We start from the raw sequence: 13,396 nt of genomic DNA, 5'->3' as shown, positions 1-13,396 counted from the left end.
TGTTTTTTTTTACATAAAATTAAAAAAAAAAAAGAGCAACTGGAGAGACAGATCCCCAATAATATATGCAGTGCTAAGTGAGCATTATAACTGCATGCACATTCTTTGTTCTCTGACCAATTCTGTTTGCATGTTTATGCACAAACACTCTCGTGGTAATCCGTGCACCAGAGAAGTGTGAAAGATGTCTGCTAAGCTCTAAAATCAGTTTGGTTTAATCCAAGCCAGAAGTCAGAGATGACTCAGTATCTAGAACTTGATTTATTTCTAAACGTTGTATTGGGAACTAGTGGGAGTCTCATTTCCATCAAAGCTACAAATGCAGACTTGAGCACTCTGTTAATATTTCTCCACCATGTGTAGAAAGCATGGTGTTTCTTAACAAAAAGAGTTTGCAGAAATAGTCAGTATGGCAGATCTGCTGTTATTAGTCCTTTTCAAAATGTGGTTTGCTTCACTGCTAAAATTAAAAATAAACTCTTTTAACCTTGTGTGTGTTAACAGGAGTTAGAAGCAACTAGAAATGTGCAGGATAGTGCTTCAAGCGAGCATGAATTTAACTGATTTTTGAACACCTATTCTAACTCAAAAGTATATGGGTTTTGATGCAAAATGTCTGCCAGAACGTAGCTGGAAGTAATTCAACTTTATTTTCTTCATTTTTAAAAGAAGATGTCAAGAAGTCAATGGATGGAATTGCAGTGCTGTGGAATTTTACAGAGGAAGAAGGCAGAATGGTGTAATAGGAGTTGGAAAGGACACTGTCCAGAAAGCACTGGTCTTGTGCTTTGTGTTTTTTAAAGGGACATTTTTACCTTGGAACATACTCATTTAGAAAATACCAATTAAAATTGTTTTGAGTACTGGTTGGAAGTGTCTGCCTACTTGCATGCCTTTTTGCTCCTCTTTTTGATAGGGAGCATTTACTTTTGGCGTAGGAATGGCTTACACAAATTATCCAACTCTTTATTTTTAAAATAACAAAGGAGTAACTTTACAGTTAACTTAATTCAAAATTTAAAGCATTTGCTTCAAAAGTGTTCCTTTTTATTAAGGACTTTTTTGGAACTGAATGTGTGTCCAAATTGGATTTTTTTTTTTCTCTTGTCAGCCTCTTGCACCTCACTTGAAGTAAGCAGGCATGGTAATTCTGTAAGGCTGGAATTCCGTACCGGACTTCCCTGTGTGCAGCCTTTCCAGCACTTCCACATGAGTAACTGTGTTTCCTTTGTACGCTGCCATTAAATTTCACCTGTATGTAGATGGGTTTTTTGAATGGAGTCTTAACAAAGAAGGCCTTTGTAAATTGGAGATTTCACTCCAGTAATTTTATAACTCTTAACTTTATTCAGCCAGTTTCAGGGGGGTGTTGAAGCCCGTCCCTTGTGGACTTTTTCCTGTGGTGCTGATGGTGCTCAGTAGGGCGCGGAGGTGCTGCTCTTCCCTTGCTCCCATAGAGCTCCTCTGCTGTAGTGCCCCTTCCTCTCCCACCTGCCTCCTTCTGAGGAGCCCTGTGCTAATTGCCCAGCGGCGCCAGCCTCCTCCTCTTTGCCCCCAGAACCCAGCTGAACCTGCAGGATGTCAGGGAAGAAAGGGACGCTTCTGAGAAAAGGGCAAGGAGGGAGGACCAGGGCTTTCTGTTTTAACTCGTGCTGCTGTGGTGGAGCAGTTGTGAGGATTGTGCTGCTCCTCTTCTTGCTCAGGGAGTGCTGGAGACACAGGCAGGATGAAGCAGGGCCAGGCTCAATCATCCTAGCAGTTACGGTGGTTTTTGAGGGGGTGGAGTTGCACATGCTTTGAATCTCTAATACTGTAGGTATTGCTTGTCACTGTGTTTTAGTGCAGTGCTGGGCATTCCACCGTGTTGAATTTAGAGGAGAGAAGAGCTTCTTGAAAAGGTAGCAAATGACTGTGATCAAAAACCTTATAAAATAATCAGTGAAGTAACATCATTTGTGGGAAGGAAGGAAAACACGTCCATGTATGAATGAAGGTCAAATGCACAGGTTTGTTCTTAAGTTTAGATATTTCTAATGAAGTTTTAGCATTACAAAATAAACACGTCCATATTCTAGGTATGTTTTCTTGATAATGTTTGCGTTTATTACTGAATTAAGAGCTTTACTGAACACTTGTACTTGCCGCATGTAATCTAGGCACTGAAATGTTTGAGATGGTTTTGCAGACTGCAATAATCAGTTGTCAGTGTTTGCTATCTGATGCTCATACATTTGTAGATAATAATAGTATATAGAAAATGCTGTGAAAACGGGTGCTACTTGTTTAGAATCCTATACCATATTGCTAAGCAAGTTTGTTTATTGCTTTCAGTAACTGCTGTGGGAGGAAACCCAGTGAGAAGTCCTCAGCACACTTGAGTGGGACCAGATTTTCACTTGTGTGCTTCATCTCTATGATGTTATGCAAAGTTTTTATATATGGCAATACAAATGCAAAAAAAAAAAAAAAAAAGAATCTTGCAGACACCACTGCAGCAGGCTTTTCCATGGGCATTAGTCTAAGAGCCTTTCCTTTGGAGGGACCAAAGGCTTTAATTCCTACTGTAATAAATTTGTAATTATAAGAATCCATGCATTCCAACAATGGCATTTTTTTTTTAATGTCAAATATGAGACTTAACCAATATCAAGAAAAAAAAAACAGAATTGCATTAATGACCTAGCAGTCATCACTTCTCATTAACGCCTGTAAAATTATTGTATAGAACGTGTTTGGCTGTCATCTTGTCCTAACAGCTTTAACATTAAACCTTTAATATGAATTTTCCAAGCCTCACTTAAAATTGAGTGGTTTGTGCCTTGACACTCAGTTGGGAATTCCTTTGCCAGTGTTTTGTTGGTGTTGTCCATGTTGTATTATTTAATTGGTGCTCTTTAGTAAAATTTGGCTCAGTTTCATTTTTGTAAAGTAAGCTTTTATTGAACTTGTGAATAAGAGGAAACGTTTCCAAGTATTTAAAAACGTAAAGCATCTATTTTTGTAGCAGCTGATCTCTGCCTGAATTCTGTGACTCAAACACCATTGTTGTTGCAGTGCTGCTCCAGAGTGATGCTGTTACTGCAGTGTGTGAGTGAGCCTGGTACTCCTCTAAGCAGAAAGTGGAAGTTGTGTGTGTAAATTATGTTGTTAGCTTTATTTAAATTTGTGAGCGTGCTAGCTGCTATAAGAGAAACGTTGTTTGCCACTTCCAGCTTTTTTCCTTATGGGAATAAACAAGGCATAGATGCAGACTCCTGAATCATGGATTTTAGTTGGGTGGCCTGGCTGATCAGCATGACTATTTCTAGTTCTTCTATCTGAATTGTCTTTAGCTCGTCCTCTGGCTTACCTGTTAGTGGCTGTTACATTGGTAACGAGTGTTAGATTAGATATTCTTTCTAGTCTTATGGCCTCTCATCAGCTTCAAAACCAGGCTGGAATATTCCTACAATACAGATGTTTGAATTTGAAAACAACTCAGTGCATGACTTGTTGCTCTATTTGGGACCTGTGGCTGAATTTCAGAGTGAGGGACAGCAGCAGGGCTCCATAGCGTTGTTAACTTGCAGCGTGTGTCCTTACCAGATCTGGTCTGAGAGCTGCTGTACCAGTGGGTAGCAACTTGTGAATACAATTGGTTGCACAACGGGTGGTTAGGCACTTAAACTGAGCCCTAAATAAGGAGCAGAATGTGTTCCTGGTTAGGTTACAGGAACTGGAACGTTATCTGTTCGGATCCTTAGTGAAAGATCTGTACTGAGTGAAAATCATGAAGTTGTGTTAGTTTGGTTTGCTTACGGCAAAGCCGGGCAAGGTCTTTGTGATCATTTGCTCTGATCTGAGCAACCTTTCTGAGAGCTTATATGACTGAATAAATTTATTTGGATTAAAGCATCATGTTTTAAAAATACCTCGAGGAACTTAAATTTGAGAATTCCCATGGATGAAAAGGGCAATGAAACACCTAACAAGGTGCCTAAAAGATTCTTTACTCTCTCTGTCCCTCTGCAAAAACGTGCACCATAATTGCAGCCCAGACTTCTCTGTCCTTCACTTAAAGTCATTGAGTCTTGTTATACTTTTGTCTGCTAGAACAAGGAGCCTTCTGTTGTTGGCTTTCTTTTCCACATAGACTTAGCAATAGTTGGTGGCCTTTCAGTTTTCTTTTTCTTTGCTAACTCGTAGAAAGTGGACTCCCAGCTTTCACTTCAAGATACTTCAATCCTTTGTCATTTGCATGGTCCTCCAAGCCCCGTCCAGCATATAAATGTCTTGCTTGAATTGGGGATGCCAGGGTTGGACGCTCTGTTCCACTAGCAGGTGTAAAAGTGCCAAACACCGGGTATAAAATAATCTGTCTTCCTAATTCCACTGTTGTTTATGCACTGGAGAACCACACTAACCGTTCTGGCCATGAAGTTGCAACAGAAGTTTCTATAGTTACAATGCAGTTGGTTGCTGACCTTGATCATGGCCTTCCTAAGGTCAGTGCTTTCTAAGCTAAAACCTGCATTTTGTAAATTACGGTCTGATGTCTTCGTTGTCAGATACACAGCTTCACCAGTATCTGTAGTGAAAGGTTTGCTTGCAGCCACTTTGCCCGTCAATTTAGGAAACATCATGTGTGATTTTTTTCATTTTTTGCTATTTTTCTATCAGTATTAAATTCACTTTTCTTACGGGTCATTGCTAAGAATGTTATACGTGGCTGTGATCTGTTCCCTAAAGGCCCCATTATGAGTACTCTGTGATGATTCCCCATTTACAGTTACGGGCCAGGCAGGACTTTGTTAATGTTATGGTGATGGCTTCATAAATGAGTAGACACAGGAGACATTAGGTAGGATGGATAAATTCAAAGACGGAGTTTCTTTCATCTCTCCGTTTGAGTTAAAGCACATTAGGGGAAGGTTATATTAGGGAATACATGTTGCTGCTGATCATATCATTTTTCTCCTGTGGGTTAATTGAGTGCTATATTTTCCAGAACTGTCAGTGTCTCTTTGAGTGTTCCATTTCAATGTTGAAGATAAATGATTGAATAAATCAAAACATCAGTAAAACAAACAAATCAAACAAGACCCTAGCTTATATTGGCTTCTGTAGCAGAAAAGGTAGCGTTACAGTTTTTCTTTCTTTCTGTAACAGAGCCACTTTCGGGTACCTATGTTAAGGGAATGGGATCCTGGGGTGCGTTAAAAGGAGTGTGGCCAGCAGGTCAAGGGAGGTGATCTCCCTCTACTGTGCCCTGGTCAGGCCTCTCCTGGAGTACTGTGTCCTGTTCTGGGCTCCCCGGTACAAAAAGACAGGGGTCTACTGGAAAGAGTCCAGTAGAGGGCCACAAAGGTGGTATGGGGCGTGGAGCATCTCCCGATGAGGAAAGGCTGAGAGACCTGGGTCCGTTGAGCCTTTAGAAAAGAAGACTAAGGAAGGATGATCTTAGCAATGTTTATAAATACCTAAAGTGTGGGAGACAAAGGGATATGGCCAACCTCTTTTAGATCAAGTTTGTTTGTCTTTTGTTTGTTTGTTTGTTTATTTTTCGCCCCTGACCATTTTTCTGGAAGGAAATTCCTCTAAAGGCACTTGAGCTCTGAGCTTAGCAGCTCTGTGCCACCCTGGGGGGCACGCGGGGCTGTAGCAGGGTCTGGCCTGATCCACAGCACTGCCATGGAGAAGAGGTGCAGGTGCTCCTTGCTCACCCACCCTTTTGCCATGTTGAACATTGTGAGCCTGGAAGAACTGCTGTTCAGGTCATCCTGGCTTTGGCACAAGCAAGCAGGTGCAGCTGGATTTTCATCTCTTGGGATCTTGAGAGCCACTTTATAAGTTGCTGATCTGGGCATCGTCTGTTGTTACTGGTTCACGGCTATAATTGCTTCTGGTTGTGTCCTTCGGTACAAAATGGGTTGTTACCACCCTTAGAGGCACGAAACAAAGTGTAAACCTGTGCTGTGGTCGGCATTGTACAGGAAATGTGGCAAAGTCTTCAGGGTCACCTTGGCATTGTATTTTGATTGTGAATTGGTGAAACCTTTGCGTTACTTTGGAGGCATCTTGTGTTGAAAGAAAAGTCGATATTACACACAGCCTTTTGACTCTTGGGGGTTGATTCACTGCGACTGGCTTTTCATGTGTGCTTGGAAGCATTGCCTCATGAAGTGAATTTTCTGTGTGTATATAATTAAAAAAATACAAAAAAGATAGGATGTCTGGTTTGAGTTGAAGCAATTTAGTAATGGCTACATGAGACCATACTCCTACGGCTCCTCTTGTAATAGTACTAACTATTGTCGGGTCTAAGCATGAGATTTGTTAGTGTTTTATGTCCCCCAGCTAGGGCTGTGCTCCCCTTAATGAAGAAGAGAGGAAATTACTTTTATTGATCCAGTTTATTCTACCACTTTTCATTACACTTGTGTAAAAGCTTTAGAAATCAATCAGATTGGTCTTTCGTGCTCAGCTTCCATGAATTTTAAGACTGTTGCTTGGAAGTGTGGTATCCTTGCCTGTAGTTTGGAGTGCTTTGATTCAGGCCTGGAAGATAGATTGCTCCTAGGTCGTTCCGCTGCAAAGGCTTTGCTGAGCTATTGCTTTTGGTCTGCCAGGCTTAGATGGAGAAGAATCAAATGAGCTCTGCCCCTGCTACTATGTCCGTGCTTCTTTTTATGCTGGGAAACAGTATCTTTACCTATTAAACGGAAAAGGCCACTGAAAAGTCTGGTAAAAGGAGTAAAAAGGTATTTTTTTCAGGATCCATTGCAATACAGTAACAAAAGAGAAAAGGCAATGTATTACTCAAAAAGAAGATTCTTTTTTTAAAAAAAATCAAATTAAGATTTTAGGATAATTTCTATTCTTTGTATGGAAAAAAACATGAAACAAATAATGCAAGTGATATGATTCATCTGGTTCTTATTTTTTTTCCTCATTGCATGTAGGCAGCTTCCAGTAATGTTAGTGGAAATTATGATGTATGGGGAATAATTTTATTAATAATTCCACTTTGCTGCTGAGATCATTGGGGTTTTATGTAGACACAACACTGCACCTATATTCTTCTATGGGGGAATATACTGGGTATTTTTGAGCACAGTGATGCTTTTTGATCAGATAAAAGTACTTCAGTGAGGAGCAGCATATTTTAGAGAGAAATATGATGGTGTTTTTGTGCTTTGAGCATTGTCAGTGGACTCTGTCAGATCCTCTCGTCTCTGATGATCATGGTTGAACCTTCCTCTTTCCCTCTGTCTCTCATTGCTCGCAAATTTCCAGACTTAGAGTTAATTTCTCTTTTTTTTTTTTTAATGTAGAGAGTGACACCCTTTATAAATGAAAGGAATATGAAAGAGTGACACCCTGTATAAATGAAGGGAATATGAAAGCATGGTTGTGTTGAGAACCTACAAATGCTGGGAGACGATTTTAATCCATTTGTTTCTGTTTCCTCAGCTTTCTAATCACTGAATTAAATAACTTCAAATAGCAATTTTATGTAGTCAAGATCCTTGGACTGATAGAGATCTTGAGTATACTTCTGTTGAAGAAAACCCAGCCATTGTTATCCACTTCTGTGTTACCCACTTTTGTGGAACCCTTAGAAATTACTTTGTGATCCCACCAGGTCTTTGGGTCATTGATGGAAAACCTCCAGGATCCAGAGGAGTTGAGGTTCACTGCCTTAGTCAGTACCTGTGTGTAATAATAAAATAATAATAATAATAATAAAAAAAAAAAAACATTTAAAATGGTATCTTTATTTCTTAGTGAGATTTCTATAGGTTTGGCTTAGATATGTAGGTGCTGGATATATTTTCACATAGCATTTCCATGAGAGTTTGATGCCTCAGGTAATATTAAGGCATGCTATGAATTCTCTGTTAGATTTTTCATCAATTAAAAGTCAGTTTTAAGCTGACTACTGGGTTCCAGATGGAGTTAGGTCCACATGCCTCGTTTTGCCTGGGGGTTGCTGGCAATATTGCCTTGATGGTTATGATTAATCATAGATCTATTTTCCATTTTTACTTCATTTCTCAGAGAACTCCATGCATTTTGGCTGTGGCTACTAAAACATGTTAGATTTAACTAAATATTTTAATTTGGGTGCTATTTTCAGCAAACTGCTAAGATTTTCTGTGTATGGTTAATGAACCAGATGCATTGCTTCTGTCTACTCTGAAAAGCAGTTCTGTTTTTTGTGCTAAGTAGGGCTTAAAGCTACAGAATATTTAAATAAGTCTTAGGTACTACAATAAGATTAAGCACCAGTAATGTCCATTGTGACTTCAAATTTATTTTTTTAAAAGAAAATGGAATATAAATAGAAATAAAATTTAATTAAGGTAATAAAACTTGGATTTCAGTCTTTATTGCTGTCTCTGCCTGAGTTCTTGCCTTAATTATTTTTTTTAACTGCATAACTCCTAACCTCGTAGCCATGGTACTGTCTTAAACGTAGCCTATATGAGTATCCTCTGCAGGACAGGGTATTCTGACTTTGTCTTGATTCTGACATTGATACAGTCTTCGTCTTCACAGATATTATGTGGCTGCAACAAACTAAATATTAAGAATTTACTGCAAGAGTGCTAGTGCTCAATTACAAGAGGGACTGTTCAAAAAAGTGGAAGTTACCATCTAAACATACAAGCCAACCAAATGTTTGCATGGTAACTTTCAGATGAGCTGACAGAGTAGTTGGCTTGTTACCCTTTTCATTTCAGCTTTTGTTGTTTCTGAAGGAGTTGGTGCAGCTAACCCGAAAACCAGCCATTCTTACACACATCCAACCAGGTGGTGTGCATCAGTTTAGTGGTGTAGCTGTGAAAGCATAATTAGAAAGAGCATAATTATAAACTTTCTGAGGCACAAGCCATTAGATTTCAGTCCTGCTTTGAATTCAAGGGAGACTTTCATCTGCTTATGCAAATTCAGTTAAAAAAAAAAAAAAAGAATCCTTAGATTTTAGTCTAAATAGTGAAGTCCTTTATGTGTAAATTCATTTCTTTAGTTTGCCAACACTACCAAATGCACATGCTTTGTTTCTGCCAGCCTGATTTGGAGGGAGGTGTCCCTGCCTATGGCAGGGGGATTAAAACTTCTTTATCTTTAAGGTCCCTTCCATTCCGAGCTGTTCTGTGATTCTCTGCATACCTCCCAACTTGAGGTCAGGCAATCCTTGCTGTAAATGTGAATAAGGTTTTTAGGCTGCAAGTTTTCTTTAAGACTTTTTTTTCCCCCCAACATCTGTGCCTGGATTTAAGATACTCTTCATATCTGTCAAAGTAGGCTTTAATTGTTGTAAATCTTATGCTTGTTTTTAATGTTTTTGAGCAGCTGTTACAACAAATTTTTTATTATTATTTCATAGGCAAATTTAGAAAACAAACCAGTAAATGGCCGCAGACCAGAACTCATGGAATGCAGTATATGTGGTCATGGTGAAAAATACAGGGTGAAAACAAACCAAACGCAACCCTTTGAAAATGTACAGTCTAAGGAGAAAGAAAGAATGACAGGCTTAGAAGCAGAGAAGTGGGCACATAACGAGAAGCCATCCTTTGGTGTCCACGTCAATGGAGATATCCACGGAACTGTGACAGGCCATGAACACTTGAAAAATGCTGAAGGAAGTGAAAGAGCAGTCTCTCCCAGTCAGTTAGCTGAGCCAAAAAAATCGTTTGCACAGACCATCAAAAATGGCATAAAAACTTTACATTATTCACCACCAGAAGCAGTTGCTTCACTGAAAAAAGCATCTGTAGAGGAAAGGACAGATTTGACAAGCAACTCCCATGCCCCATGGACCAAGGCTACCAGTCTGAATAACATAGTAAACACTCTGGCGACGGGCGTTAGCTGTGTTCACCCAGACAAACACGGAAACCTTTTCATGAAAGAGGAAAACTGCGCTTGTGGTGTCTTCCAGAACTCTGACAGATCGGGGTTGCCCACTGGTTCCATTTTGGATCTGCGAGAAAGCTCGTGCTGTCCTCTGCTGCTTGAAGAGGGAGCGTATGTACAGAAGGATGGCTTTAAAGTACCTAACGCAGAGACACAGCATGAGAACTCTTCACTCCAGCCAACTTTCTTGTCCCTGATTAAAAACAGAAATTTAACCGTAGAGCAGGTTGTAGCTATTGAAGCTTTAACACAGTTATCTGAAGCCCCTTTGGAAACAACTTCACCACCTAAAACTCAAAGTACTGAACGTACAGAAGAAACAACTTCCAACTTGCTCCACAGTTATAAAAGGGATATTTCATCCTCCTTCACATCTTCTACGTTAAAAGAAATCAAAGACACTTACTTGCAGAATGAACAACAGCTCTTGGCTCACTGTGCTCACTCACAGAAGCAGCTCCCTAATAAGGCAGTGTTATACAATGGCCAAAGTTCAATTTCTGAGTTGTGCGATAAACCCGTCAATCTGGCTAGTGAGATGTATAAATTGCAGTTATCCTCAAGAGATACCAAAACTTTATCTGATTTAACATGTAATGCAAAATCATTTTCAGCACACGCTGCCAAGAACTATGATCCGGTCACCCTTGCACGGTATTGCAATGCTTCACATAATGTCCAACACGCAGGTAACAGCTTGGATGCTCTTGGCCAGTTAGACCAAAAGCCAGCCTGTAATGATTTGAGCTTGGAAACGAGTTCTTTAGTTAAAGAAGGAGGAATTCACAGCCAGGATGAAGAGGATGTAGCTACACAACTAACTCAACTCGCAGCGTTAATTGAATCAAACCGGACAAATCCAGAGCAGAAGAATGACATAAAGGCGTCACTACTTAACCTAATATCACATGAGAGGCAGCCAAAACATAACCAGGATCTGTTGCAGCGAAAGGAGTCTGTGTTTTTTAGGCAAAATTATAGTTCCTTACTGTTAAAGCAAAAACAATCATCAAATAAAAAAGGCAATGCTGTACCATGGAAACCAAGACACAAAAAAAAGCCTCAAGAAGCACGCTATCAGCAAATTAATCAAAACCAGCTAGAGCTGCTGTCATGCCAACATAGTGAGGTACAGGACATGTGGATATCATCAAAACTGCACAAGCTTGGTCAGACCATGCCACAGGACTCCAGAATAGCTCCATCTGAAAAAAAATCTCCGAGAACCAAAGTACATAAAGCACTGAATCAAAATACTTTAGCATCACAGGAAAAACCTCGGTTATTTCTCCCACAAACACAGATAAAATTCCATAGGTGCTTACCTGAGGTACCCCAGGAGAAAAAAAAAGACAGGTTGTTTGGCTCTGACGTGATGAATGAGCAACTCAAAACTGCAGGCTCCGGTGACCCACTAGGCGTCGATCCACTGAAAAATGATGTTGCATGTAACCAGTACGGGCATCTGCCCTCCCGTAATCCTCTGGCTGTTTCACAGCTGAAAACAGCATCCGTGTTGAACAGACCAAGTGAAAACGTACAGATGTTTACAGAAAAATGCAATTCTCAGGTACAGCAAGCAGTGAATGTCAGTCAGGCACATCCTTTGCCTCAGACCATTAATCAGTCTAACCTGAGAGCTACCGAAACGCGCAGCGAAGACAGAGCCTATGTTCCGCAGGGTGCCACTGAACAGGGGGATGTGAAGCCACAGGTGCTGCCTGGTCCCTGCAGCGGGGCTCCGGTGCCAGGTGCTGCGGAAGCTCTCAGGACCGTGGAGTGTGCAGGTGAAGTTACTGTTCTGACGTCAACGAGTTTGGGTACTGATCACCCTCCGAGCACAGGGGACTCAGGGTGTTCTCCAGCAAAAAACACACTCAGCAGCTTTCTTGAATCACCTATGAAGTTTCTTGATACTCCTACGAAAAATCTAATAGATACGCCTACAAAAAAAGGACAATCTGAATTGCCAACTTGTGACTGTGTTGGTAAGTCCTTTGGCTAATTCTGCCAGTACCTTTCGGACGGGTGTGTTTGTGTTGCTTCCTTTAATGCTGATCCTTGACAAAGGATCAGCATTTTGCCATTAGGGAATCAGAGAAAATTATTTTTTCCCTTTCTATAACTTTAGCGTGGCGCTCCTCAGGCCTGCAAAGCCCAGCAAAATTTGGTATTTTTGGCCTTGCAACTGGCCAGTTTAAATTCTGCAGGGTTTAAATTCAGGTTGGGGGAAAGGAATTGTTTCACTTGTTTTGTCATTCATTGCTGACTTGAATGCCATGTAAATTTATCCGAGAATATCAGATCATGATTATTATGGTCAAGAACTAGTTTCTGGTTGAGGTGAGTTGGGCAAAAGATTCCCAATACATTTTCATTGTTGCCCGAAAGCTCTTAGATAAGCAGCAGGGCATAGTTGTGGGCAGTCTTGTTGCTGTCACTGATGCTCCTGAGGAGAGTTTGCCTTGAGGTGTCCTGTCAAAGGCTTCTGACGTCTCTTGTCTCAGAGATCAGAGGTGAGCTGGAGATGAGGTGATAAAGCTGGATATGTAGTAGCTGGCATTGTGGTGTGGGGTGTTGGATCAAACTCGGTCCTGAGAACTTTCCAAATACGGCTTGACTGCTGGTGTTGGACATGCTGTGTTTCAGGCTATCAAAGCACCAGATGGGGAGGGGAAAAAAAAATCACCTCAGAGACTTCAGGTTGTACACAGACAGACTTTTTTCATCTTTGCTTAAATGTTCTGAATCAACAAACTGCTGGTGAGGTGGCCTGGATTATGTGTTCAGATCTGTAGTATATGACTCAGTTGATGCTTTTTGGTCTCACTTCTCCGTTGTCTAATGTGAGTTAATAATGTTTTCCTACTCACAAGGGCGTTGGGAAACTTAACTTAGTCAATGCGTGCCAGGTGCTGCAATGGAAAACTGCTGAGAATGTAAAATATAATTACGATTTCTCTATAGTATCAAGAAAAAAAAATCTACTAGAAGGTTAATAGGAGAAAGCAAGTATAAAATAATTTCTCTGAGGAGAAAAATCTGTCATAGTCATTCATTGCACTTCAGAGGCAGATTTTACGTATTTAATTTGGAAGATGTTTCTGTAAACCGTTTCTAAGCTTATAGCAGTGTAAATAAAATTTGGATGTGCAAACTTAATTGTCTCAACCTGCTTACAGAGCAAATTATTGAGAAAGATGAAGGCCCATATTACACCCACCTTGGGACAGGACCAAGTGTTGCTGCTGTGAGAGAAATAATGGAGAACAGGTAAGGAAATATACAAAATGTACAAAACCCACTATTTTTGACTGTTTAAACAGGAAAGAAGAGCAACTAGGAGAAATCAGATGCTATGTTTTGCTTTGTTTTTACAAAATTTTGCTCTACTCATTTGTAAAGCCTTTTCCTGTTCATCTGTGCATGAGGTAAGCTCTTGCATTCCAGTTCCAAATTTGTGTGTTTTTTTTCTGAGCTCCTGCAGTTT

General features: G+C 40.3%; 1 protein-coding gene across 5 annotated transcripts in view; it reads left to right on the top strand.

The window, feature by feature from the left end:
• TET1 (tet methylcytosine dioxygenase 1) overlaps nucleotides 1–13,396 on the top strand; it is an 84,645-nt gene that overhangs the window by 28,389 nt on the left and 42,860 nt on the right. For all 5 annotated transcript variants that reach the window (XM_072040354.1, XM_005009109.6, XM_072040353.1 and 2 more), the window contains 2 exons: nucleotides 9,374–11,894; nucleotides 13,089–13,179. In XM_072040354.1, coding sequence (XP_071896455.1) covers nucleotides 9,374–11,894; nucleotides 13,089–13,179 — 2,612 coding nt within the window. The remainder of the gene's footprint in view (nucleotides 1–9,373; nucleotides 11,895–13,088; nucleotides 13,180–13,396) is intronic.

The sequence above is a fragment of the Anas platyrhynchos genome, chromosome 6, assembly GCF_047663525.1.
Source record: "Anas platyrhynchos isolate ZD024472 breed Pekin duck chromosome 6, IASCAAS_PekinDuck_T2T, whole genome shotgun sequence".
Lineage (NCBI taxonomy): Eukaryota > Metazoa > Chordata > Aves > Anseriformes > Anatidae > Anas > Anas platyrhynchos.
The sequence above is the reverse complement of the archived record's forward strand: the minus strand, read 5'-3'. Positions and strand labels throughout refer to the sequence as shown.